The following is a 27,009-nucleotide window of genomic DNA, read 5'->3' on the forward strand; positions in this document are numbered from 1 at the left end:
AATGTCTTCATCCTGATTATGTAGTCATCCTTTTGTTCTGAACACCATTTGTGTTTGCCAGTTGATCCAACTACACAGAGTTGCCACCTGTATGTGATGACTTTTAAAATCATGTTTTTAAAACCAGCATTTCCTTATATTTTTTTAAAAGTCCCTTTGGTGTGTTTGACATTTGCAAGAAATGCCATATTCTTTTTAAAAACATTTCAATTGCTGATAAATTAATATGTCCTTGGTTATCACAGAACCTACAGTGAGTGTTGTCCAAGGAGTATTCAGCAATAATGGGCATCTCTCCCAGGATCCATACGACCTCCCAAAGAACAGTCACATCCCTTGTCATTATGACCTGCTGCCAGTCCGAGACAGTTCAGCCTCCCCCAAGCAAGAGGACAGTGGCGGTAGCAGCAGCAACAGCAGCAGCAGCAGTGAATGACACCAAAGGACCTCTTGGTAGCTGCTGGAACCCTTTCCAGAACTGCTGTTTGGTTCTTCTCCATCCTCAATTTTGCCACTTTCATGTGAATGTTAGTCAACTCAGTAGGCAATTGTTGGACATGAACCAGAAAGCTGAAAGCTGAGGCTGCAATTGTTGGATATGAACCAGAAAGCTCAAAGCTGAGGCTGACATGGACTATAGGTGCTTTTTGTTCAGGTGGATTCGAAGGAGTTAGAGATGTGATTTGCCATTGCTGTTAGTTTTAGAACTATACCTGTGAAGCATGACTTATTGTAGGATGTTGGCTGAAGGCATGAACTTGCCGAACTCCCTCGGAGACACAGGTTGCAGTGGACATTGGCATTGTTGCTTAAAAAATTAAAATTTGAATATATTCTTTCTCATTTGCATCATACAGCTGTACCTAGGATTGTACAGTTTACCATAAAATTTACTTCATGAAAGTGGGAATCACTGAACATGTAGAAGAAAAGGAACATATTGTTAAGTCCTTATTCTTAACTTTATTCAACTGGATTCAGAATTGTGGGGATAATATGAATGCAGGAGGAAACATTCTGTCAGGTGGTATAACTGGATAGACTTTGAATATACTCTAAAAGTGGACAGAAAATTTAAATACAAAAATCTTAGGTTTTGTTTAGAATGAGAAAATATACAATTAGAATTATTTTAGAAATAGTAGGAAGTATTGCAGAAGTCAATACACAAATGTGCCAGGCAGAGGTGGTTTTCTCTGTTTGACCCTCAACCAACTTCAGATCTATGACATTATTCTGATCACTGGCTCCATCATACATATTCACCACTTGAGATTCATAACATATCAATAGTTGTTTCATAAGTATAGAAGTGAAATAATTTTATTTTTGACAGACTGGATGGAATGAGTGCGTAATGATTGATGAAAGTTGTAAATTTTAAGTGCAAGATGACGCTTACGTTTTGTAAACCATTAGTAATACATGCTGTAATATAGAATTAGCAGAGCATTTTGATTAATCTTTCCCTAGAAATGACTGAAATATTTTTGTGCATATTTGAGAAAGGGCACTTTCCTTTAATTAATTGTCAATTTAGAGAAACTATGCTTAAGCTGGTCTTTTGCATTGCTAATGTGACATGTACCCAACTTTTCATTAATTTGTATTTCCATTTTTAAGTTGCATATTCTATGTTTTATAGCGTTTGGATTGTTAATGAAAAATTATTATATTATATGTTCATTGTTCCTTGTATTATTGCCGCTTATCTTTTGCTTGATAAAAATGCATTGTTCTTTTTTCTTTTGGAGGGACAAGATGAGAATATATAATTTGAATTGATTAAAATTGGTCGTTACTAAAATAGTATAGTAACCACAAGTGATTGGCTTATGATTGAAATAGAGATGCTTTTTAATATTCCAAAATAGAGTTCCTTTTGATCTGTTGGTTCTGAGCGTTGGTTAAACCAGGGAGAAGGGGAGCAGAAAAGAAACGTTGTTACTGATGCGTACCACAGACTCATCTTAAAAAAACCTCTCATTATGGTGGTCATAGAATTGACCATCCAAACTGGGACACTCTTGAGAGTAAATGGAGGGCATTATTAATAATTATCTTGTAATGAACTTAAATCTGGACTGTTCCAGGCAAACCAGGCTTATCTTGCAATATGAGAATGCTGACACGATGCAAGAAAGCCAGTTTCCCTTTCGTTGATCTACTTGACCAAGCAAAGGGGCCGAAAAACTGAATGAGGAAACAACTTTATAAGAGAAACAGTGGTCTTCAATCTTTTAAAGACATGAAATCGTATATGGCATTCTGTCTCAGTGAGTCAGTTAACAAATATGTATGTGCAGCCCTTCTGCTAGTAGTGCACATAAGTGATTGTCCCTGCCAGGTATCGAGTTGGAATATCCAGTTATTTCATGTCACACATCGGCACGTATGATGGTGGTTTGATCAGATGGATAATACAGCAGACACACTTAGAACACTCACTGCATTGGTGGCTGTTCATTTTGAGGAACTCCAAAGTCATTTCAAGGAAATAAGGAACGACCTGGAACATGCCTTAGAAACAATTGATTTATTCCAATAGTTAACCACTGGCTGGCTCCCAACTCTAGGTGATAGGCGTCTAATTGAGACACATGTGAGTCAGTAGCCATCAGGGGTCCTTTTTGGTAAGAAAAAATAAGATATTTTCCCCCTTTTAAAGATCATCTCTTCAGAGCTCCAAGGTAAATTTGAATTTCCCCATTGTTCTCTAGAGATAGGTCAAAAAAACAACTGTTTCTTTTCTTATTCCACTATTAATAAATTGAAAGCTTGCTGTACAAAGGCAACAGCAACTTAAAAAAGAAAATCTAGACAATAGATGTGGACTCCAGGGGGCCACCACCATCCCTTCCTGTGTGCTCTTTTTGACAAGTAAATCACTCCAGTTAGCTGATGTCCTGAAATGACATTTGTACCTGAGGCAATTCTTATTAGAGCTTACTCAGGACTTTTCAAACATCAGCACACGTAGCAATTTGGATGTTGTAAAACTACGTGTTACATTTGGAGAGGTCTTGTTGAGAAGGCAAAATTTTCTAAATATTTCATATCAATTTGGGTAAAGAAAGGAATACTTTTGTTAGAATGGGAATTAAAGAGAAAACAAAAGAATCTCGGCAAAATTTTCCCTCTGAAATTACAAACTTTAGGAACTTTTCCAGATGTATGGAATTTAATTTGACATTGATGTCACTCTTCATACCAAGTGAATCTATTCTCATGACCTTTGAACCCATGTTAATTTTGGACCCTATAACTAATTTCCTTTCTATATCCCTTGGTGGTCAAAGCAGTAAAGGAGTTTAGAGATACTTAGCAAACGCCATTCATATAGTATTGTTAGCCAAACTATTACTACTTCCTTAGAAGTTGATGTATCTGAAAATTTATAAGTTATTTGTATTTATATATAAGTCTTACATCAGAACTTGCCCACATGATAACTCATGTTTGCTTTAATAAGGAGAATATGTTATTTGAGGTTAATGATATGAAAATAAGGAACATTTTACAATTATTTACAGTGTTTGACATTAATTGCTGTCCTATGATACAGTAGTAATGTTAACAGAGAGTTTAATATGTTTAGCATTATCTTTATAGAATTTATATTCACCAATTTCAGGAAAACCAACCATAGAACTTTATAATAGGACAGTTATAACCTGACTGAACAAAATCTATCAGCATAATGACTGTGTGTTGTGAGAAATGCAAACAACTTTATGAAAGTGTGGTCATCTTGACCCCCAAAGAGCCACAGTAGCTGTCAATTATTGAGATTTTTAAATGGTAAATATTGCAAAAGTTAAACAAGGGTACCACAATATCGTTTATAATTCATGTCAATATTAGCAGTCCACTTTATGCTTAAAATAAACAAAATCATAAATCAAGTTTTAAGGTTATATTTTTTAAAATAATGAATTTTCTGTCTCTAGGCAACATGTCTTTATTATTCAAGCTGAATGTTTAAGAGAGATTTTGGTCTTAAAGGCTTCACGTCATGAAAGTGTACATGCATATGCAAGTGTGAATCACATGGTATGGATGGTTGCTTGTTTATTAACTAAAGATGTACAGCAAACTGCCCACTTAGAGTCCTGTTAATATTGATGTCCTAACACTGGGTCTGCTTATGCTAGTTCAGTATTTGGTCTAGGCTTCACTTTGATATGCCTGAATTGCAATCTATATTTTTTAAAAAGATAAATCAGAATACATTAGGATTTACTTGGTTGTGGCAAACAAACAAAAAATGCTTTCGGTGTTGAAATATCTCTATTTTCCAAAGATGATAAACTGTCATCGTTCTTAGCCTACATTGTCATTTATGTTACCAAATGAGTTTATAGATTAATGCAATAAACTTTCTAATAAAAAACTCTAGTGTTTCTTTCTATATCTGATTCTACTTGATTAATGAGAGAAAAAACCTTGTGCGCCTATGGAAAAAATAATATTTTTTCTTGTTCTTGAAGGACAGAGGCAACATTTTGTTCATATTTGGATCCCTGGAACTCAGGTTAGCAGCTGGGGGTCAAGTCTTCTGTAACTAGCTTTAGGTTATCTTATGTGGATTTGCTTTCTAAATCTCAGTGCCCATTAATACTTTCATTTATGACTAAAACATCTTTGAAACATTTGCATTATGGCACTGCGGATTAGGGATCAAACATGAGTAAAACACTGTTTCTTCTTTCAATAGCTGTTTCTTTGGGGCCCTGAATGCCAAGCAGAGCTGGGGATGCAGAGATGTGTAAGGCATGAGCTGTTTTGGAGTCCTTCATTATTTAGTTAGGGAAATAAAGCATCTGGCTGGCTGCGTGACTGTGGTTCTGTGGGTTAAGTTAGCCTCTTAAGGCCTTGGTTTCTATATTGCAATACATTGGAAGTAACAGTAAAATAAATTTCATAGGGTTTGTGAGAATTTAATAACTTAATACATACAAAGCACTTCAGTGCCTGGCATACACTAGGCACCTAGTAAATGTTAGCTAACATTGCTATTATGAAAAATTAACTAATAATATGAACCAATTTGCAATAACCAGATGAATGATGGGGCTAATAGATCAGAAGTGAGTATTTAATGAATAGTATAGAAGCTATACATTTGAATGACCATATCCTGATCTATTTTTATACTAGCACAAAATTCCATACATATTTTATTTCTAGAGATGTAATTTAGGAAAGCAATAATATGTTTATATTTTCCAGTAACATATTATCTAATTGGAATTAGGAATGCTTTTAAAACATTTGGATGTGAGTTTCTGAGGAAAATGGTGACCTGGGAACATTCTAGAGAATATGACCATCCAGAAAAAGTCAAGGGCTGGTCTTGGCAACCAGAAGGGGTTCCGCATACAGGGAGGCATCAAGTCCTTGAAAGATGGTGCCAGTTGGGGCTAAAGATGTAAATGAGAGTCAATGTGAGGGGGAGAGGGTGCATGATGAGAGTCAGCTATCTTGAGTGGATACACAAAGAGAAAGGAAGGGAGAAATGTTTCTGCTGTTTGCATTATGCAGCAATGAAAGAGGCAAACTGTTCCTTGGGTGATGGCACTTAGGAGAGGCAGTTTCCACATTGGGCTGAGATCAACCTTTCTCCACTTGGACTTGTGAACTGAGGCCTTCTGCCACTTACATCAGTAATGGGGATAAGGCTGGGTTTGGTAGCTCATGCCTGTAATCCCAGCACTTTGGGAGGCTGAGGCAGGAGGACTGTTTGAGCCCAGGAGTTTGAGATCAGCCTGGGCAACATGACAAAACCCAGTATCTACAAAAAATACAAAAAATTATCTGGGCATGGTGATGTGCACCTGTAATCCCAGCTACTCGGGAGGCTGAGATAGGAGGATTGTTTGAGCCTAAAGGTTTAAGGCTGCAGTGAGCCATGATCACACCGCTGCACTCCAGCCTGAGACACAGAGTGAGACCTTGTCTCAAAAAAGAAATAAACAAACAAACAAACAACAAAGGGACTAAACTAATCACCAGCTAGTCACTAAAGGAAAAATGCCTACCCTGTCAAATCAGAGGCAATGCAAACCTGCACCTTCTCAGTATAAATAGACAAAGAAAGATCACAACCCACTCAGGAACATTGCAGCCCAGTTAGAAGAGATTAAACTGAAAAACTGCAATAAGCCTCTTCTATGGAGGTAGAGCTAATGTAGAAAACAGAAGAAAACCTAGATAAAATACGATTAAAACTCTTGAAAGGTTACAATCATAGGACCAGAGAGAGGCCCCTGGAACTAGAAATAATGATTTCCTAATTTAAAAATTCAATAGAAGGATGTAAAAACAAAAGTAATATGTTTTTATTTATTTTTATTTTTATTTTTAACTTTTATTTTAAGTTCAGGGGTACATATACAGGTTTGTTACATAGGAAAACTTGTATCATGGGGTTTTTTGGTACAGATTATTTCGTCACCTAGTTATTAAGCCTAGTACCCATTAGTTGTTTTTCCTGATACTCTCCCTCCTCCCACCGATAAGCCCCAGTGTGTGTTGTTCCCCTCCATGTGCCCACGTGTTCTCATCATTTAGCTCCCACTTATAAGTGAGAACATGTGGTATTTGGTTTTCTGTTTCTGCCTTAGTTTGCTAAGGATAATGGCCTCCAGCTCCATCCATGTTCCTGAAAAGGACATGATTTTGTTCTTTTTTATGACTGCAGAGTATTCCATGGGTACAACATTTTCCTTATCCAATCTGCCATTGATGGGCATTTAGGTTGATCCTATGTCTTTGCAATTGTGAATAGTGCTGCAAAGAACACATGTGTGCATGTGTCTTTAATAATAGAAAAATTTATAGTTCTATGGATACATACCCAGTAATGGGATTACTGGATCAAATGGTATTTCTGTTTTTAGATATTTGAGGAATTGTTAGGCTAACTTCCACAATGGTTGAACTAATTTACACTCCCATCAACAGTGTATAAATGATCCTTTTTTTCTGCAACTTGCCAAGATCTGTTATTTTTTGACATTTTAGTAATAGCCATTCTGACTGATGTAAGATAGTATCTTATTGTGGTTTTGATTTGTATTTCTCTAATGATCAGTGATGTTGAGCTTTTTTTCATATGCTTGTTGGCTGCATGTATGTCTTCTTTTGAAAAGTGTCTGTTCATGCTCTTTGCCCACTTTTTAATGGTTTTTTTCTTGTAAGTTTGTTTTTTTAATTTAATTTTATTATTATACTTTAAGTTTTAGGGTGCATGTGCACGATGTGCAGGTTTGTTACATATGTATACATGTGCCATGTTTGTGTACTGTACCCATTAACTCGTCATTTAGCATTAGGTATATCGCCTAATGCTATCCCCCTCCCCCCACCCCACAACAGGCCCCGGTGTGTGATGTTCCCCTTCCTTTGTCCCTGTGTTCTCATTGTTCAGTTCCCACCTATGAGTGAGAACATGCGGTGTTTGGTTTTTTGTCCTTGCAATAGTTTGCTGAGAATGATGATGTCCAGTTTCATCCATGTCCCTACAAAGGACATGAACTCATCACTTTTTATGGCTGCATAGTATTCCATGGTGTATATGTGCCACATTTTCTTAATCCAGTCTATCGTTGTTGGACATTTGAGTTGGTTCCAAGTCTTTGCTATGTGAATAGTGCCACAATAAACATACCTGTGCATGTGTCTTTATAGCAGCATGATTTATAGTCCTTTGGATATATACTCAGTAATGGGATGGCTGGGTCAAATGGTATTTCTAGTTCTAGATCCCTGAGGAATCACCACACTGACTTCCACAGTGGTTGAACTAGTTTACAGTCCCACCAACAGTGTAAAAGTGTTCCTATTTCTCCACATCCTCTCCAGCACCTGTTGTTTCCTGACTTTTTAATGATGGCCATTCTAACTGGTGTGAGATGGTATCTCACTGTGGTTTGGATTTGCATTTCTCTGATGGCCAGTGATGATGAGCATTTTTTCATGTGTTTTTTGGCTGCATAAATGTCTTCTTTTGAGAAGTGTCTGTTCATATCCTTTGCCCACTTTTGATGGGGTTGTTTGGTTTTTTCTTGTAAATTTGTTTGAGTTCATTGTAGATTCTGGATATTAGCCCTTTGTCAGATTAGTAGGTTGCGAAAATTTTCTCCCATTTTGTAGATTGCCTGTTCACTCTGATGGTAGTTTCTTTTGCTGTGCAGAAGGTCTTTAGTTTAATTAGATCCCATTCGTCAATTTTGGATTTTGTTGCCATTGCTTTTGGTGTTTTAGACATGAAGTCCTTGCCCATGCCTATGTCCTGAATGGTATTGCCTAGGTTTTCTTCTAGGGTTTTTATGGTTTTAGGTCTAACATGTAAGTCTTTAATCCATCTTGAATTAATTTTTCTATAAGGTGTAAGGAAGGGATCCAGTTTCAGCTTTCTACATATGGCTAGCCAGTTTTCCCAGCACCATTTATTAAATAGGGAATCCTTTTCCCATTGCTTGTTTTTGTCAGGTTTGTCAAAGATCAGGTAGTTGTAGATATGCGGCATTATTTCTGAGGGCTCTGTTCCGTTCCATTGATCTATATCTCTGTTTTGGTACCAGTACCATGCTGTTTTGGTTACTGTAGCCTTGTAGTATAGTTTGAAGTCAGGTAGCGTGATGCCTTCGGCTTTGTTCTTTTGGCTTAGGATTGACTTGGCGATGTGGGCTCTTTTTTGGTTCCATACGAAATTTAAAGTAGTTTTTTCCAATTCTGTGAAGAAAGTCATTGGTAGCTTGATGGGGATGGCATTGAATCTATAAATTACCTTGGGCAGTATGGCCATTTTCACCATATTGATTCTTCCAACCCATGAGCATGGAATGTTCTTCCATTTGTTTGTATCCTCTTTTATTTCATAGAGCAGTGGTTTGTAGTTCTCCTTGAAGAGGTCCTTCAAGGTCCCTTGTAAGTTGGATTCCTAGGTATTTTATTCTCTTTGAAGCAATTATGAATGGGAGTTCACTCATGATTTGTCTCTCTGTTTGTCTGTTATTGGTGTATAAGAATGCTTGTGATGTTTGTACATTGATTTCGTATCCTGAGACTTTGCTGAAGTTGCTTATCACCTTAAGGAGATTTGGGGCTGAGACAATGGGGTTTTCTAGATATACAATCACGTCATCTGCAGACAGGGACAATTTGACTTCCTCTTTTCCTAATTGAATACCCTTTATTTCCTTCTCCTGCCTGATTGCCCTGGCCAGAACTTCCAACACTGTGTTGAATAGGAGTGGTGAGAGAGGGCATCCCTGTCTTGTGCCAGTTTTAAAGGGAATGCTTCCAGTTTTTGCCCATTCAGTATGATATTGGCTGTGGGTTTGTCATAAATAGCTCTTATTATTTTGAGATACATCCCATCAGTACCTAATTTATTGAGAGTTTTTAGCATGAAGCATTGTTGAATTTTGTCAAAGGCCTTTTCTGCATCTATTGAGATAATCATGTGGTTTTTGTCTTTGATTCTGTTTATATGCTGGATAACATTTATTGATTTGTGTATGTTGAACCAGCCTTGCATCCCAGGGATGAAGCCCACTTGATCATGGTGGATAAGCTTTTTGATGTGCTGCTGGATTGGGTTTGCCAGTATTTTATTGAGGATTTTTGCATCAATGTTCATCAAGGATATTAGTCTAAAATTCTCTTTTTTGGTTATGTCTCTGCCAGGCTTTGGCATCAGGATGATGCTGGCCTCATAAAATGAGTTAGGGAGGATTCCCTCTTTTTCTATCGATTGGAATAGCTTCAGAAGGAATGGTACCAGTTCCTCCTTGTACCTCTGGTAGAATTCGGCTGTGAATCCATCTGGTCTTGTGAATCCATCTGGTCCTGGACTCTTTTTGGTTGGTAAGCTATTGATTATTGCCACAATTTCAGAGCCTGTTATTGGTCTATTCAGAGATTCAGCTTCTTCCTGGTTTAATCTTGGGAGAGTGTATGTGTCGACGAATTTATCCATTTCTTCTAGATTTTCTAGTTTATTTGCATAGAGGTGTTTGTAGTATTCTCTGATGGTAGTTTGTATTTCTGTGGGATTGGTGATGATATCCCCTTTATCATTTTTATTGCATCTATTTGGTTCTTCTCTCTTTTCTTCATTAGTCTTGCTAGTGGTCTATCAATTTTGTTGATCTTTTCAAAAAACCAGCTCCTGGATTCATTAATTTTTTGAAGGGTTTTTTGTGTCTCTATTTCCTTCAGTTCTGCTCTGATTTTAGTTATTTCTTGCCTTCTGCTAGTTTTTGAATGAGTTTGCTCTTGCTTTTCTAGTTCTTTTAATTGTGATGTTAGGGTGTCAATTTTGGATCTTTCCTGCTTTCTCTTGTGGGCATTTAGTGCTATAAATTTCCCTCCCCACACTGCTTTGAATGTGTCCCAGAAATTCTGGTATGTTGTGTCTTTGTGCTCATTGGTTTCAAAGAACATCTTTATTTCTGCCTTCATTTCGTTATGTATCCAGTAGTCATTCAGGAACATGTTGTTCAGTTTCCATGTAGTTGAGTGGTTTTAAGTGAGTTTCTTAATCCTGAGTTCTAGTTTGATTGCACTGTGGTCTAAGAGACAGTTTGTTATAATTTCTGTTCTTTTACATTTGCTGAGGAGTGCTTTACTTCCAACTATGTGGTCAATTTTGGAATAGGTGTGGTGTGGTGCTGAAAAGAATGTATATTCTGTTGATTTGGGGTGGAGAGTTCTGTAGATGTCTATTAGGTCTGCTTGCTGCAGAGCTGAGTTCAATTCCTGGGGATCCTTGTTAACTTTCTGTCTCGTTGATCTGTCTAGTGTTGACAGTGGGGTGTTAAAGTCTCCCATTATTATTGTGTGGGAGTCTAAGTCTCTTTGTAGGTCACTAAGGACTTGCTTTATGAATCTGGGTGCTCCTGTATTGGGTGCATATATATTTAGGATAGTTAGCACTTTTTGTTGAATCGATCCCTTTACCATTATGTAATGGCCTTCTTTGTCCCTTTTGATCTTTGTTGGTTTAAAGTCTGTTTTATCAGAGACTAGGATTGCAACCCCTGCCTTTTTTGTTTTCCATTTGCTTGGTAGATCTTCCTCCATCACTTTATTTTGAGCCTATGTGTGTCTCTGCACGTGAGATGCGTTTCCTGAATACAGCACACTGATGGGTCTTGACTCTTTATCCAATTTGCCAGTCTGTGTCTTTTAATTGGAGCATTTAGCCCATTTACATTTAAAGTTAATATTGTTATGTGTGAATTTGATTATGTCATTATGATGTTAGTTGGTTATTTTGCTCGTTAGTTGATGCAGTTTCTTCCTAGCCTCGATGGTCTTTACAATTTGGCATGTTTTTGCAGGGGCTGGTAATGGTTGTTCCTTTCCATGTTTAGTGTTTCCTTCAGGAGCTCTTTTAGGGCAGGCCTGGTGGTGACAAAATCTCTCAGCATTTGCTTGTCTATAAAGTATTTTATTTCTCCTTCACTTATGAATCTTAGTTTGGCTGGAATGAAATTCTGGGTTGAAAATTCTTTTCTTTAAGAATGTTGAATATTGGCCCCCACTCTCTTCTGGCTTGTAGAGTTTCTGCTGAGAGATCAGCTGTTAGTCTGATAGGCTTCCCTTTGTGGGTAACCCGACCTTTCTCTCTGTCTGCCCTTAACATTTTTTCCTTCATTTCAACTTTGGTGAATCTGACAATTATGTGTCTTGGATTTGCTCTTCTCGAGGAGTATCTTCGTGGCATTCTCTGTATTTCCTGAATTTGAATGTTGGCCTGCCTTGCTAGATTGGGGAAGTTCTCCTGGATAATATCCTGCAGAGTGTTTTCCAACTTGGTTCCATTCTCCCCGTCACTTTCAGGTACACCAATCAGACGTAGATTTGGTCTTTTCACATAGTCCCATAATTCCTGGAGGCTTTGTTCATTTCTTTTTATCCTTTTTTCTCTAGACTTCTCTTCTTGCTTCATTTCATTCATTTAGTCTTCCATCACTGATACCCTTTCTTCCAGTTGATCTCATCAGCTACTGAGGCTTCTGCATTCGTCACGTAGCTCTCATGCCTTGGTTTTCAGCTCCCTCAGGTCCTTTAAGGACTTCTCTGCATTGATTATTCTAGTTATCCATTCATCTAATTTTTTTTCAAAGCTTTTAACTTCTTTGCCATTGGTTCAAATTTCCTCCTGTAACTTGGAGTAGTTTGATCGTCTGAAGCCTTCTTCTCTCAACTCGTCAAAGTAATTCTCCGTCCAGCTTTGTTCCGTTGCTGGTGAGGAGCTGCGTTCCTTTGGAGTAGGAGAGGTGCTCTGATTTTTAGAGTTTCCAGTTTTTCTGCTCTGTTTTTTTCCCATCTTTGTGTTTTTATCTACCTTTGGTCTTTGATGATGGTGACATACAGATGGGTTTTTGGTGTGGATATCCTTTCTGTTTGTTAGTTTTCCTTCTAACAGACAGGACCCTCAGCTTCAGGTCTGTTGGAGTTTGCTAGAGGTCCACTCCAGACCCTGTTTGCCTGGGTATCAGCAGTGGTGGCTGCAGAACAGCGGTGGCTGTAGAACAGCGGATTTTTCGTGAACCGCAAATGCTGCTGCCTTATCGTTCCTCTGGAAGTTTTGTCTCAGAGGAGTACCGGGCTGTGTGAGCTGTCAGTCTGCCCCTACTGGGGCCTCCCAGTTAGGCTGCTCGGGGGTCAGGGACTCACTTGAGCAGACAATCTGCCCATTCTCAGATCTCCAGCTGCGTGCTGGGAGAACCACTACTCTCTTCAAAGCTGTCAGACAGGGACGTTTAAGTCTGCAGATGTTACTGCTGTGTTTTTGTTTGTCTGTGGAGCCTACTGAGGCAGGCAGGCCTCCTTGAGCTGCGGTGGGCTCCACCCAGTTCGAGCTTCCTGGCTGCTTTGTTTACCTAAGCAAGCCTGGGCAATGGAGGGTGCCCCTCCCCCAGCCTCGCTGCCGCCTTGCAGTTTAATCTCAGACTGCTGTGCTAGCAATCAGCGAGACTCTGTGGGTGGAGGACCCTCTGAGCCAGGTGCAGGATATAATCTCCTGATGTGCCGTTTTTTTAAGCCGGTTGGAAAAGCGCAGTATAAGGGTGGCAGTGACCCGATTTTCTAGGTGCCGTCTGTCACCCCTTTCTTTGACTAGGAAAGGGAATTCCCTGACCCCAGATGGAAATGCAGAAATCACCTGTCTTCTGCGTCGCTCACGCTGGGAGCTGTAGACCAGAGCTGTTTCTATTCGGCCATCTTGGCTCCTGTAAGTTTGTTTAAGTTCCTTAAAGATGCTGGATATTAGACATTTGTCAGATGTACAGTTTGCAAAAATTTTCCCTCATTCTGTTGTCTTTTCACTATATTGATAGTTTCCTTTATTGTGCAGAAGCTCTTCAGTTTAATTAGATCCCATTTGTCAATTTTTGCTTTTGTTGCAATTGCTTTTGGCATCCTCGTCATGAAATCTTTGCCTGTTGCTATGTCCAGGATGGTATTGCCCAGGTTGTCTTCCAGGGTTTTTATAGTTTTGGGTTTTACATGTAAGTCTTCAATCCATCTTGAACTGATTTTTTAATATGGTGTAAGGAAGGGGTCCAGTTCCAATCTTCTGCATATGGCTAGTCAGTTATCCCAGCAGCATTTATTAAATAGGGACTCTCTTCCACCATTGCTTATTTTTGTCAGGCCTGTAGAAGATCAGATAGATGTAGTTGTGTGGCTTTATTTCTGGGTTCTCTATTCTGCTGCATTGGTCTATGTGTCTGTTTTTGTGCCAGTACCATGCTGTTTTGGTTACTGTAGCCCTGTAGTACAGTTAGAAGTCAGGTAGTGTGATGCCTCCAGCTTTGTTCTTTCTGCTTAGGAATGCCTTAGCTATTTGGGCCCTTTTTTGGCTCCATATCAATTTTAAAAAAGGTTTTTCTACTTCTGTGAAGAATGTCAATGGTAGTTTAATAGGAATAGCATTGAATCTATAAGTTGCTTTGTGTAGTATGACCATTTTCATGATATTGATTCTTCCTATCCATGAGCATAGAACTTTTTTTATTTGTTTGTGTCACCCGTGATTTCTTTGAGCAGTGTTCTGTAGTTCTCCTTGAAGAGATTTTTCACCTCCCTAGTTAGCTGTATTCCTCAGTATTTTATTCTTTTTGTGGCAATTGTGAATGGGATTGGGTTTCTGATTTGGCACTCAGCTTGACTGTTGTTTGTGTATAGGAATGTTAGTGATTTTTGCACATAAATTTTGTATGTTAACTGCTGAGGCTTAGAAGAGTAAATTTTCAACAATTGAAATCCTAGTTGAGAAAACAGAAAAGACTGGTCCAAGAGACCCAATAGTTAAGTAGTTGCTAATCCAGAAGAAGAAATAAGGAACCATGGAGAAGTAGAAATCAAATAAATAATAGAAAAAACGTCCACAAACCACGCCTTTTCATAATATGAATCTCAGATCTTCAGATCTTTATTTCGGATATAAAAGGATTCACCACGTTAATGAAACAGAACTAATAAAAAAAACTATGGAGGGAAATACATCCTAGTCAAACTTCTGAACTCTAAGGATAGAAAAACAAACTTAAAATTGTACAAGCAGAATTAACATATGGCTTACACAGGAAAGATAATCACATCAAATAGGAAAAGTGTAAGGTGGGAGCAGGAATAGGGAGAAAGCCACATAGGTCAGGACAGGTGACTGCCTGGCAAAGTGGATTATGCACCTGCCTGCTATTCTCCGGCGGTAGCATCAGCTGTCCCTCCTCCCAGGACAGCAACGGCTACCTGACAGCAGGTTGTTAAATAGCTCTCATTTCATTCTGCTTCAAATCTCTGACCCCAACTAGTTTAGGCCAGACAGAGACAGTGGCAACAGGAAGAGGAGAAGGAACCTACCTGATGGACTGGCACTGGATAATCTGGCCAGGGTGGACTGGTGAGACAGATGCTACTGTTTATCAGGATTAATTGAATTGCTACTAAAGAATCAGAACAAAATTCAACCTGAAAATTTTGGAAGCCTTGTGTGGCTCTTGGCCTGTGGCATGCTGTACTTCCTTCTATGTTGACGACCTGGACTTTTTTATACTGAAGATTAAGAAATAGAAAAATCCAAATATGCCACACAGTGGCTAATCCACCATGGTATATTCGATGATTGGAATATAATGGAGACGTTTATGTAACCGATAATCTTTAAATACCTAAGACCAGAGCTTGAAGTCCATTGATTTCTTGTAACCTCTGCTGAACACTCCACAAAACAGAGAATACACGGCTGAATTAACATTTGAGCTTTTCCATTTTCTAGGCTTCTAACTGGCAGTACAGACCAGCTTTGCTTTAGCTGCATCTTGGACATTAGGGACAATGAGAAGAACAAACAAAAACAGTCTTCTCTGGAGGCCAGTCATGATCAGCAGCTTGAGACATTGCTTCCCCAGTGTTTGGAAGGGAACTGCAGATTCCATACATACTGAAGTTAAGGTGAAGAATTGAGAGACTGTAGAAAGTCAAAGTGTACTGACACAGTAGCCATTACACATCACATGCATTTCTGGAGGCTTAACACTGGTTTCAATGCTTGAATTCTATCCATCATGTCACAAAGGATTATGAATGACAGAGCTAGCATTTGTTATCACATTCCAGTGTTTAAAGTCATGTTGTAGGATTGATTTTATAGTTAATGGGAAGGAGATCTTCTTTCTTTTTACCTAGTTTGTATGGATAGTTGGTAAACCTGGCTTGACAATAAGACTGAGTATAATGATTTAATTAGTATATCAACATGTGAATGTAGAGGCAAGCCAAAATACTTATTTTGCCCCAACTTAAATATCTAAATACTAGATAGTTATCTAATGTTCAGTGTAACAATCAAGAAAAGAGTTTTAGTTTTTCTGGCCCCAATATTTTGTATATTAACAAATTTTCCAAAACTGAACAGAATTTAACAATTCAAGAAAATAATGCTTAAGTCATGTATATCTAAATGTATAAGAACTTGTTTATTTTTTACACTTAGGCTTTGAGGGGGAAACATAAAAGAAACTATTATTTTTAAAGAAAAAAGTAAAAATTGAAAAAAATCCCCATGATCTTGTTTACACATTTGTAAGATTCTAGTTATTACCATTTAAAAATTATTTTTTGTCATCCTGAAAAATGTTAGGAGGATTCTTTTTAACAAATGCTTTTGGAACTAAGAAACTAGTACAGGCTATTCTGCTTCAATGTGTATATCTATAATACATATTAGCTTTCGAGCAGGTGGTAGAGAATGGAGTCAATATAAAGTGGAGGCTATGTTAGGTGATATGCAGTTTTTCTTAGCAAAGGAAACCAGAATAGTGAGAGTCAAATTATAGTTTTCAACAGGAAAAGGAAAAGCTCTAATATTGCCTGCTGCTCAGTCATCACTTCTGGAGGAAGGCTTTTCTTGATCTCCTGTGTGGTATAGGACTATCATTCTCTATCCTATTACCCTGCTTGATTGACTTCGTGGGGCTTAGTATCTGATGATGTATTATTATTTTGTTTATTCATTTATTGTTTGCCTTTCTAACTAGAATGTAAGCTCCATGAGGGTAAGATCTTTTCTGTATGGTTTACTGCTGTTTGGCACATGGCAAGGGCTCAATAAATATTGATTGATTGAATAAATGAATAATGGCTTCTTCTTACTTTGTCAATGCCAAATTTGGCTTTGTTCTTCCTCAGCATTCATCTTAGGTGACGGGGAAATATTCTCCTTTCACATCCTACAAATTGCAATAATTCAGAATGAGAGCTGCAAATTCAGGAAGCTGGTAATCTAAAGGAATATAGGATAGAAAGAGCCTGTCTGTTTAGCAAAATATTTTCTTTTACTTCTAGGCTCAAATCAGGTCTTTGATACTTATCCGCAAAGCTGAGAGCCCCAGCTTTAGAGGTTTTGTGTGTCAAGAGCATTTTCATTATATGTGTCAATAGGTGACACTAAGCAATGCATTTTAATGAGAAATGTTACATTCAACATTTCCCTTCTTTGCTTCTATGAGTCCTCCATTACAGCCAAGTTGGTCTATTTGCTGATCTTCATTCTCCCTCCAGCCCCCACCATCTTCTTCCCTGCACTTCTCTCATCTCTACCTTTGCCCTGTGGCTGCCTACACCACATTTGCACCGGGACTGCACTTTCAACAGGCTGCTCTCAGGCAATGATTGAGCACAGGGGAAAATTAAGGAAGGCCTATTTTTGTGAGGTGCAGGACCCCTTTGATGGGTGACTTTGGCTAAAAGACTCTACATTGGCCTGACCTAAACTACCCTAGAACTGCTTTTTCAGTCTAAGATTCTGCTTATCCAACTCTCCCTCCTTCCATCTCTCCTTACAGGACCCAACTTGCATCAGGCTAAAGAGAATATAGGAGCACATCTACCTAGGCAAAAATATTTCTTGTGGAATTCGCCCTATAGAGACATCTGTGTAGTCTGCTTTATGGTAGGACTCTGATTCCCTTACTTAAATCCACTGCTCCCTCTCCTTGGTCTCAGCCCAGTGACTTCAGTGGTATGCTGGAAAATGTTGAACAACCAGCTGTCTAAAAAATTTTAAAAAGCCAGATAATCATGCCTATAATCCCAGCACTCTGGGAGGCCAAGGTGGGTGGATCACTTGAAGTCAGGAGTTCAAGACCAGCCTGGCCAACATGGTGAAACTCTGTCTCTACAAAAAATGCAAAAATTAGCTGAGTGCAATGGTGCATGCCTGTAGACCCAGCTACTCGGGAAGCTGACACAGGAGAATCTCTTGAACCCAGGAGGTGGAGGCTGCAGTGAGCCGAGACAGCACCACTGCACTCCAGCCTGGGCAACAGAGTGAGACTCTATCTCAAAAATAAAATAAAATAAAATAAAATAATAAAATAATAACATAAAATAAAATAAAATGAAATTGAAGACACTGATACGTAGCACCTAACTGTTCCTATAGTGTAAATCCTCCCACCGTGGGTAATTTCAAGCTTCCAACATGCCATCCCTGAATGCAGAGTAAGGAAGAGATGCTGAGTAGCTTACCATTATACAGCATTTTCACACTACAGATACAATAGATGCAACTAACCTCAAGGACATAGCTAATAGTAAAAGGTAGCAAATACTTTAATTTTTTTCTTTTCTTTTTTTTTTTTTGAGACAGGGTCTCACTCTTTCACTAGGCTGGAGTGCAGTGGTGTGATCACAGCTGACTGTGACCTGAACATCCTGGGCTCCAGCGATCCTCCCGCATAGCTGGGATTACAGGTGTGCAGCACCACCCTGGCTAATTTTTCTATTTTTTGTGGAGACAGGGTTTTACTATGTTGCCCAAGCTGGTCTCGAACTCCTGGGCTCAAGTGATTCACCAGCCTCGGCCTCCCAAAGTGCTAGGATTATAGGTGTGAGCCACCACACCCAGCTATAATAATTTTAATAATGGCTGTGTTTAACAAGTGGCTCATGAAATTCTGGAAAATTTAACAATTGGCTCTCATAAGTCTGTATGAGCTGCCTCAGCACGTTACTAGTTTACCATGACCTTGATTTCTGATTGTCCAAGCAGGGGTAACAAGGTCTCTACCCAAGCCACTGATATTGACTTATTCAGTAGAGGAGCTGGAAGGGAGCTGAGAGCAGGTTTTCTCCTACTTGTTCATTTTATGTCTAGGAAAATTGATGTCCACAGAGTTTATCCATTCACGTAAGGAAAATGCCATGAACTGGGTCTCCTCAAGTGTATATATTTCTGATATACTCATTTTATTAGGAATAGATGATGGAAATTGGATTCCCTCTTTTGTTAATAGATCATCCAATGAATTATTTGGCCCTGGAGGAGTTCTCTTCTCTAGTGGCTTTCCTGTGAAACACTGAGTTGGAGGATGACTTTACTAAAACGTCCCAGATTCCCTTTAATATATAAACTCTTTGCATGAGGATTTATTTATGAATTCCCTTTCAGAAAAAAATGCACTCATGCACAAAGCTATTTAATCAATTGTTTATAAGTATACACAGACAGTGTTCCTTAACTTTATTAGAGCCCACTGGAGACTTTTCCCAGGGTGCATGCCTAATTAATAGAGGCCATTAAAAATAGATGACTATGTTATAAGAGCTCAGTTAACTGTTGTTTTCTTCATATTAGACTAGTTTTTAAAAGATTCACTTTCATCTTTTTACTCACTAATTAGCTGGGCATTGATAAATAGCAATGGTTGGCCTTTATCCTTGGTTTCAGCTGCAAATTAAGTAAAAATAAAGTGTACTGAATATTTTATTTGTATTGCAGGTAGATTTTACTTCTGGCAGAAAACAAACTAGAGTTAAGCCGTTCAAAAAAGGTAATCTTAAAACACCAGAATGAAAGGCTAGATTTTTCTTACTTGCCTGAGATATTGAGAGAGACCCTTGACAGGCTCTGAAATGTTGGACTTCAGGAACAATGCATTATTTATAAAGTGGAGAAAGGGACAAAACAGTGCAAGAAAAAAGATACAGAGGCTTACAATATTGCTCTTTTCCCTCTTAGAGAAAAGTATAAGATGAGTTTCCTCCCTGCCTATTAACAAAAACCCAATTTTGTTCATATTGAAGCATGAAATAAATGAGAGCAAGGTAGGGCCAAATTGACTCATGTGGACAGTCACTAAAAGTCCAGTTCTACATTTGTGAAAATGTGGTGCCACGAATTAAGATGGATGACTGGAAAAAGGTGTTAGAGAAAGAGTTAAAGATTAGGAAAAGATATTTTTAGTATATGAAGTTATCCAGGACTTGAGATTCATAATTCAGTGCTGTGGAAATGAAAAAAGTGATTGAAGAGGTGGAACAGAAATGACCTTAGGGGGAAAAAAAAGGACAAAAGAAATCTGATTAAAAGTTGAAATCAGTAAAAAAAAAAAAAAAAAAAAAAAAAAAAAAAAAAAAGAATGAATACCCAATGAATACCCTTAAACCCAGAGTGAGGAACCATGTATATTAATTAATAGAAAAATGCCTTTTTGTTATTAAAAGATCATTTTTCCTTCGGTGAGGAAACTGATTTTTCTTTGAGGTCAGCACATGGTACATATAGGATAGGTTCCCACTGAATATTTTTGATGGAGTGAACCAATATAAAAACACTATGTAATTCACTAAGTGTTTTAGATACTTTTAAGACAAAAATCAGTATTAAATATCATAAATATTCAGAAGCCACATTGCCATTAAGTGAAAGCTTAAAGACTAAGCACAATCTATTAAAACGCTGTCATGCAACTTTACATACAGGCATATACCTCAGATATATTGCAGGTCTCAGATCACTGCCATAAATATACTATCACAATAAAGTGAGTCATACAAATGTTTTGGTTTTCCAGTGCATATTAAAGTTATGTTTACACAATAATATAGCCTATTAAGTGTGCATTATATGCATTATAGCATATCTAAAAGTGAACATAATTAAAAATACTTTATTGCTAAAAACTGCTGAGCCTCCGACAAATCATAATCTTTTCACTAGTTTAAGATCTTACCTTAATGTGGATGGTAGCTGACTTATCAGGGTGGTTGTTGCTGAAGGTTGAAGTGGCTGAGGTGGTTTCTAAATATAAGACAACAGTGAAATTTGTTGCATTGATTGACTCTTCCTTTCATGCAAGATTTCTCTGTAGCATGTGATGCTGCTTGATAGCATTTTACCCATAGTAGAACTTCTTTCAAAAATTGGGGTCAATCCTCTCAAACTCTGCCACTTCTTTAAGAATAAATTTATATAATATTCCAAACCCTTTATTGTCATTTCAACAATGGTCACAGCATCTTTATGAGTAGATTTCATCTCAAGAAATCACTTTCTTTGCTCATCCATAAAAAGTAACTCCTTATGTGCTATAACATTAGATTGCAGCAGTTCAGTGACATCTTCAATTCTAATTCTAGTTCTCTTGCTATATCTATTACATCTGTAGCTACTTCCTTCCCTGAAGTCTTAAACCTCTCAAAGTCATCCATGAGGACTGAAATCAACTTCATCCAAACTACTACTAATGTTAGTATTTTCACCTCCTCCCATCAATCATGACTGTTCTTCATGACATCTAGAATGATGCATCTTTTCCAGGCAGCTATAGCCCTACAATATGTATTTTTTAAATAAAAAGACTTGAAGTTGGACTTGATCATTGACCCATAGACTACAGAATGGATATTGTACTAGCAGCCATGAAAACAAAATTAATATCCTTGTACATCTGTCAGAACTCTTGGGTGACTAGGTACATTGTCAGTGAGCAGTAATATTTTGAAAGGAATATTATTTTATGAGCAGTAGATCTTAGTGGTGGAATTAAAATATTCAGTAAATCATACTGTAAACAGATATGCCATCATCCAGGTTTTGCCGTTACATTTATAGAGCACAGGAAGACTAGATTTAGCATAATTCTTAAAGGTACTAGGATTTGCAGAATAGTAGATGAGCATTGGCTTTAACTTAAAGTCACCAGCTGCATTAGCACCTAACCAGAGTCAGCCTGTCCTTTGAAAACTTGAAGCCAGACACTGATATTCCCTTTCTAGCTATAAAAGTCCTAGATGCATCTTCTTTCAATACAAGTCTGTTTCACTGACACTGAAAATCTGTTGTTTAGTGTACTTATCTGTATCAGTGATCTTAGCTAGACCTTCTGGATAACTTGCTGCAGTTTCTACGTCAGCACTTCTTGCTTCACCCTGCCCTTATATCTTATGGAGATGGTTTCCTTCCCCTACGCCTCATGAACGGACCTCTGTTAGCTTCAACTTTTGGTCTGCAGCTTTCTCACCTGTCTTAGCCTTCACAGAGCTAAAGAGAGTTAGGGACTTGCTCTGGATTAGGCTTTGGCTTAAAGGAATGTTGTAGCTGGTTTGAGCTTCTACCCAGACCACTCAAACTTTCTCTCTCCTAGCAATAAGACTCTTTCACTTTTTAAATCACTCATGTGTCCACTGGAGTAGCACGTTTAATTTCTTTCAAGGACTTTCCTTTGCACCCCCAACTTGGCTGTTTGGCACAAGAGGCCTAGCTTTCAGCCTATTTTGGCTTTCGACACACCCTCCTCACTAAGCTTAATCATTTCTAGCTTGTAATTTAAAGTGAGAGACATGCAACTCCTCCTTTCACTTGAACACTTACAAGCATTGTGGGATTATTAATTGGCCTAATTTAAATATTGTTGTGTCTCAGGGAATAGGGAGGCTCAGGGAGACGGAGAAAATCAAGAGAACTGCCAGTTGGTGGAGCAGTTCGAACACATATAACATTCATTGATTAAGTTCATCATCTATCCGCATAGTTTGTGGTGCCCCAAAACAATTACAATAATAATATCAAAGATCACTGATCACGGATCACCATAACAGATATAATTATAATAAAAAATTTGAAATATTGCAAGAATATCCAAAATGTGACACAGTTATAAAGTGAGAACATGCTGTTGGAAAATGGCACCAATAGACTTGCCCAATGCAGAATTGCCGCAGACCTTCGATTGGATAAAACGGCAACAATGCAGTATCTGAGAAGCTCAATAAAGCAATGTACATGAGGTATTACTATATTACATAATGCAATACAAATTTCCTTTGTGGCCATTACTGGTTCTAAAGGCAGACTGATTTAAGCCAAGACAGCATCTCTTAGAATAATGGTGTTACTACACAAGGTGATGCCTTCCAGGAAAACATTTGCTTGGCTGTTCACATCCTGAATTATTCCTTTTTAAAAACCAGACTCACCACTTCTGTAGTGAGAGCTCTACATTGTTAGAAATCAGTTCAGAGGCAAAGGGAAAGCAAGTTATTTGAGGGAACCTCAGAGGAATCAGAGACAATCAGTAACTGCTCAGAGGCAGTTAATGTAGTGTCCCCTTACCCAGTGACAGAGCCGGCTGGTGAACCCAGCGCTTTTGAATGTGATCAGCCAGTATTCAAATCCTCTGGCTGTGGTGGATTTCTTCTTGACATTTTTACTCACAGCTGTTCTCAGCATCTTGCCACTTGAAGCATGCAAAAGTGGAGAAGGATGCTTGTACATCCCCACTTCTTTTCTGATTAGGATAGGCAGCTTGCTACATTCTTAAGTAGAACTTAAAGATGTTGATTTGACTTATCTCTACTAGGATATAGAGGATCATTCCATCCTTTCTTGAACTCCTCTCCTTTTCCTCTCACCCCACCATGCACAAACCATGCTACCTCTTCCAAGTAGCATTGCTTTATAATGCACAGAAGGTTTTGCCATTATATTTAAGGAAATCTCATCTCAACTTAATGGTTAGTCACAGTCATTATTTAAGTCTCTGTATTTATTTATCTTACCTTCTGCCTGTACCTTACTATCTTTATTGTCTATTTTTGCAGTGCCGTGGAAGCGGCTTTTATTGTGGCTACCTCAAATTCTTTCTAGGATTGAAAGGAATATACTCTAAATTGGGAAATCATTTTGAGAGCGATATAGAAACAAGAGACAATGTGAAATTGACAAGACCGTTGACAGATTTCCAGTTTTGATACCTTGTGTGATCTTGATCAAAGTAATTCATCTCATTGAGTCTAGATTATTTACTTGAAAAGGAAAGATATTGACTTGATTTTTCCTCACAGAATTGTCACGGCATGTACAGTGTACAGTATTTTAAAACTCCAAGTGAATGTGCTACCTGCTGGAAAATAACATAAAATAGCTTAAGAGTAACTGAGATAATCTGCTGAAGCTAGAATTTACCAAAATTACCATTCCTGAAGGATCAAGAAAGAAGAGACATAAATGTGATTTCCTAGAAATAGCAAAATGTCATAAAATACATTGCTGTGCTGACATGTCGTGCAATAAATTCTTACAGAATAGGGTCATGGGTGTAAACATGGAAAGGCTAAGATTGGTAGTCCCAAATCCTGATTTAACCTATGCAGCTCTAAGATGAACTTTCTCAGGAGCACTGTTTAAACAACTTTGCCTTCCATCTTATGGGTGTCATCTGGCATTTCTAGTAGCTGACCACATTAAAGAAATAAGGATGGAAACGTTTAAAGTCCATCAGATAATTTCTGGAAAGATTCCAACCTTTTTGGGATAATGCTGCTATAAAAACAACAAATATTATTTTTAATACAGAGATGATCTTATATAAGTGAAATATCATATTTAAATATAATAATAAACTTTATTTTTCGAGAGGTTTTAGGATCACAGCAAAATTGAGTGGAAAGTATAGGGAGTTCCCATTTACCTTCTCTCCCTATACATGCACAGCTTTTCCCCTATCCATATTTCCTGCCACAATGGTACATGTGCTACAATGAATGAACCTACATTGACACACCTTCATTACCCAAAGTTCATAATTTATATTAAGGTTCACACTTTGTGTTGTGCACTCTACAGGTTTGGACAAATGTATAAATGAAATGTGTCCACAACTGTAGTATCACATAGAATAGTTTTACTGTCTAAAAATTCTCTGTATTTTTCCTCCTCCTACACATCTGATAACCGCTGACCCTTTCTCTAGTTCCATAGTTTTGCCTTTCCAGAATGTCTTACAGTTGCAATCATACAGTATATATCCATTTTAGATTGACTTCTTTCACTTACTAATGTGTATTTATGTTTTTTCCAAGTTTTTCATGGCTTGATAGCTCATTGCTTTTTAGTGTTGAATAATATTGTATTGTCCACATGTACCACAGTTTATTTATCCATTTACCTGCAAAGAACATCTTGATTACTTCCAAGTTTTGGCAATGATAAGTAAAGCTGCTATAAACATCCATGTGTAGGTTTTTGTATGGATATGAGTTTTCATCTCATTTGGGTAAATACCAAGTAGGATGATTGTTGGATCATATGGTAAGAGTATGTTTAGTTTTGTAAGAAACTGTCAAACTGTCTTCCAAAGTGGCTGCACCATTTTGCATTCTTAACAGCAGCAAATGCTTACATCATCCATTTGTTCTTGCATTATTGCCTACTTTTTCCATTAAAAGCTTTAGCATATTAATTAGGTTTTTAAAAATTTCCTGGTCTGATAATTCCAACATTCCTTACGTATTTGACTCTGGCTCTGGTCCTTCAAACTGTATTTTTCCTTTTCGAATGCCTTGTAATTTTTTACTGAAAGGTGGGCATGATATACTGGGTGAAGAAAATATAATAAATAAACCTTTAGTAGAGTAGTAGTAAGGTGTGGGGGGAGGGGAAGCATTCTATAGTCCTGGTATTTATTAGTTTCAGTCTTTTGGTAAGCCTGTACCCTTGAGCTGTGAACTTCACTGGTGCTGTTTAGTATACCCATCCCTCTTAGGTGAGACAGGATGGCTACAGGGGGCTGGAGTTGGATATTTTCCTTTCCCCAGATCAGTTTAGCTGTGATAAAACCCCAGCAGATTAGGCCGTGATAAAATAGTTTGTCCTGTAGGCAGGACTTGTAAAGCAGAACAGAATGCTCTGGAAGATTTCAAAATGGCCATTTTTTCTCCTTCTAGCAAGAGTGGATTTTTTTTTTTTTTTTGTAATATTCACTGTGAGGACCAGGTCCAGCTCCTGAAGGTAAAACTCTCAGAAGCACTGAGGATCCCCATGACAGAGCCCTCCACTGGAGTTTCCAGCTCTCAAACTTGTCCACACTGAGCCGCCAGCAATTTGTCAATTACAGTTTAGGCTTTCCCACCTTGACACTTGTTCCTGTAGAGGTTCCTATTCCTGGGTTTCTGCTTCAGTAAATCGTGATTCTCTGTATCCCCCTGTCTGTCTCTCCAGTTTTGGGAGCAGTGGTTTGCCCTGTGGACTTAATTCTCTGACAGATGTGAGAAGAGTTGTTGTTTTTCAGTTTGTTTAGCTTTTTACCCTTTTAAGGATGGAATGGCGATTTACAAGCTCCTTATGTGCCAGACCAGAAACTGGGAGCCTAAAGTAGAACTTATAAGTCTAATGACTTTTATGACTTCCTAAAATTATGGATGTGAAATTGCCTTGCAGAATAAATGCTGGATTCACTCTTTCTTCTTGAATATGCCAAAGGTCCTTGCTCCTCAGTTCAACACAAGAATGAAAAGGACCCATTTTGTATTACTGGGAATTTGTAATGATGAACATTTCAACTATTCCTTTTCTTTTAATAATAGAAGAAATTTGCATATTGGAAAGTTTAATTTTTATTTTATGTAATTTATATAAATATAAATATATTATAATATATTATATTAATATATTAATATATTTATATAATATATAATATATAAATATATTAATATATTATATTAATATATTTATATATTAATATAATATATTAACATATTTATATATTAATATAATATATTAACATATTTATATATTAATATAATATATTAATATATTTATATATTAATATAATATATTAATATATTTATATATTAATATAATATATTAATATATTTATATATTAATATAATATATTAATATATTTATATATTAATATAATATATTAATATATTTATATATTAATATAATATATAATATATTTATATATTAATATAATATATAAATATATTAATATATTAATATATTATATAATATATTAATATATTAATATATTATATATATGGTGCCATATGACATATTGTATGTAAAAAAATTATCCTTACCCTTTGGGAGCTTCCAGTCTAAAGTGAATTATCTTCCTTTTATACAGCAGCCACTTTTCCTAGGGTATGACAGCAAAGCCAAGAGAAAAATGTTAATGTTCTCCATCTTTTCTCAGTACCTGCTGGTCTCAGAATACAATAAAAGTTCTAAAATATTAAAATGCAAAATATGTGGCCTAAGAATAAGGTTCATGATATTTATTAAAATTGTCATTAAAATAAATGTAAGTAAATGTTCTTATACTGCTTAAGTCAGATTGCTGCTTTATTTTCTTGAAAGAGTCTAAAATGCATACAAACTGCACGATTCTATACTTTTTTTTTCTTGTTTTTCTCATC

At 37.3% G+C, this 27,009-nt stretch overlaps 1 protein-coding gene across 1 annotated transcript in view; it reads left to right on the forward strand.

Moving 5' to 3' along the window:
- The window catches only part of MEGF10 (multiple EGF like domains 10), a 172,022-nt gene extending 167,629 nt beyond the window's left edge, over positions 1 to 4,393 (forward strand). The window contains exon 25 of the mRNA XM_030818398.1: positions 246 to 4,393. Within this exon, the coding sequence (XP_030674258.1) occupies positions 246 to 436 (191 nt within the window). The 3' untranslated portion in view covers positions 437 to 4,393. The remainder of the gene's footprint in view (positions 1 to 245) is intronic.
- The last annotated feature ends 22,616 nt before the right edge of the window (positions 4,394 to 27,009 follow it).

This window comes from Nomascus leucogenys, chromosome 2 (genome assembly GCF_006542625.1).
Source record: "Nomascus leucogenys isolate Asia chromosome 2, Asia_NLE_v1, whole genome shotgun sequence".
Classification (NCBI taxonomy): Eukaryota; Metazoa; Chordata; class Mammalia; order Primates; family Hylobatidae; genus Nomascus; species Nomascus leucogenys.